Source organism: Littorina saxatilis, linkage group LG10, assembly GCF_037325665.1.
Source record: "Littorina saxatilis isolate snail1 linkage group LG10, US_GU_Lsax_2.0, whole genome shotgun sequence".
NCBI lineage: Eukaryota > Metazoa > Mollusca > Gastropoda > Littorinimorpha > Littorinidae > Littorina > Littorina saxatilis.
In genome coordinates, this window is record NC_090254.1 from 39360018 (window position 1) to 39362338 (window position 2321).

At 46.3% G+C, this 2321-nt stretch overlaps 1 protein-coding gene across 1 annotated transcript; it reads left to right on the plus strand.

Annotated features, from left to right (window-relative positions):
• The first annotated feature begins 211 nt into the window (after window positions 1–211).
• LOC138978794 (polyadenylate-binding protein 1-like) lies at window positions 212–2075 on the plus strand. Its single transcript, XM_070351583.1, has one exon. The coding sequence runs from the start codon at window positions 235–237 to the stop codon at window positions 1267–1269; it is 1035 nt and encodes a 344-aa protein (XP_070207684.1). The 5' UTR covers window positions 212–234; the 3' UTR covers window positions 1270–2075.
• The last annotated feature ends 246 nt before the right edge of the window (window positions 2076–2321 follow it).

The window sequence follows — 2321 nt, forward strand, 5'->3', positions numbered from 1 at the left end:
GAAAGGTAAGTTGTTGGAACGTTGTTATTGACAAAATAACGTGTTTTTTTTCGATAACAACGTTCCAACAACTTACCTTTCTTGTTTTTTTATTCTGATTTTTTTAACGTAGGCAGTCTCTTTGTTTTGGGATTTAGTAAAAAGACGGTCAAATGCCGGAAAATGACCCGGATCCCACGCATGCGTAGTTGCTCACGTCGTTCGCCAATCATCCGCCATTAAGCTTACAGCGAGATGGATACTGCGGCTAGTGCATCAGAGGATCAAGCATCCCAGGTAAATGGGCAAGCAGCCGATGGCCAGCGAACCCAAATCGATGTGGTTCCAGGCACTAACCTGTATGTAAAAAACCTGAACGACAGCTTCGACGACGATGGGCTGAAGAAACTCTTCGAACGGTTCGGCAATATCACCAGCGCTAAAGTCATGACAGAAGGTGGCCGTTCCAAAGGGTTTGGTTTCGTTTGTTTTTCGACAGTCGAAGAAGCCACTGAAGCGATGCGTACCATGAACGGTAAGATTGTTGCTTCAAAACCTCTGTATGTCGCTATAGCCCAAAAGAAGGAGGAGAGGAGGGCATTCTTGACAAGACAGTACAGCAATCGAGGTTACCTTGGTGGTGGTGGCTCCCAAGCCGGTAGTCAACCATCCAGTCAGATCCATACACCCCCCGCTGCTTCTCCCCAGGCCCAAGTCTCGCCTCAACTACCTGTGACCACTGTGGTTCCAGGGCCTTCACCCCACACACCCCAGCCCCAGCCGCCCATGGTGGCAACCCCTCCTCTACCACAACAGTTGGGCGGAATGAATAACTTCATGCTGATGACTCCCCAGCTTGGTCAACCAACAGCCCAGACTGGCTACATCTTCGCTCCTTCGCTTGCACAAACTACAGCAATGCAACAGATCTACGCTCCAGCTGCAGGTCGCTGGCCCGCCCAGGTCTATCCGACGATGCAGACGCACCAAGGCCAGGCTATTGCAGGAGTGCGCTACCCCCATGTGCACGCCTCTCCAACCAACCCACAGACCGCTTCCATCGCTCTAAGTCCCGCAGCGGTCCGACCAGTCCACTTAGGTCAGCACGGCTACAACGCTCCTCTCATCACGCATCCGCCTTACACGGTGCCACTGGGCATGGCCCACCACTCTGCCAGTGTGAACTCGTATCAGGGTGTCGCCATGCACCCCATGCATAGTGCCGGTGTTGCCGCCCTCCCCCATGCACAGACTCGCTGGGGGCTGCACAATAATCAAGGTGAACCCTGAGATTATCTCTTGTTTTTAGAACTAGCGCCTGTACATTTTCCAAGTCCCTGTGAATGTGATTGAAGCTCCAGAGAAATCGTGGCGGGACAAAGACATAATAATAATAAGTGTGTCTGTTTAGTGCTACCTTCCCGGGTGCTTACTGAGTGACTTGACTCTTGACCCCATTGTGAACTTTTCAACTCAAAAGTCAAAAATCATGCAAATCATTGGGTGCAATCTGTCATGTGTTTCCATGTCTGCGCCCTATCTTCAGCTTCAGGTGTTGAACTGTTTTGTTTTCTTCGTGAGGCAACCTGCAAGCTGCCTAGTCGTCGTGATTGTTGAACAAATTTATAATACCATGCTGTGTGTCGCTTGAGCATTGTGTTTGGCAGAAGTAAAAAGTGTGACTCTTAATTCTAATGGCGTGTGTTTGATGCAGAAGATGTGAAACTTTCTGTTTGGATTTGGAAACACAAAGCAGATCAGTTCAAAGTATGAATGGTTCTAGTATGCTTATTGTTGACGATTGTGAATTGTTATCTGCCTTGCTTGGTGGCACTTAATTTTGTATTAATTCCTGGTACTTTGCTGACATGTTGATGTTTAGTTTGCATTTGGGATGAAACAAGCATGATCAAAGTTAATATAATAATATAGTGACTGTAGCCAATTGTGTAACAGGTGGGAGGGCTTATTTTTCATGATTCTACTTACTACCTCTAGGGTGTGACATTCAAGGGAGAGAAGCCAGTCATTCGTTGTATGCGCTAAGACAGAGGCCTATGGGTACTTTTGGTTCCATGTGTGATAACGTCTTTATAGATCTGTCTTTTTTTTTTTGGGGGGGGGGGGGGGGGGGATAATTTTGTTTTTTTATTGATTAACAAAGCTGGAAGTTTGATAAGTTTCTCTGATTGTGTCTAGCTGTGATGTATTGAAATTGAAAAGGTCTGATAATGTTTACAGTTAAAGTGCAAGTGGAAGAGATGGTGAAAAAAGCAAGCTACTTACCTTTTTTTTTCTTTTTGAGTAAAACTAAAACTAATTGATGTTCTAAAACTGAAAGT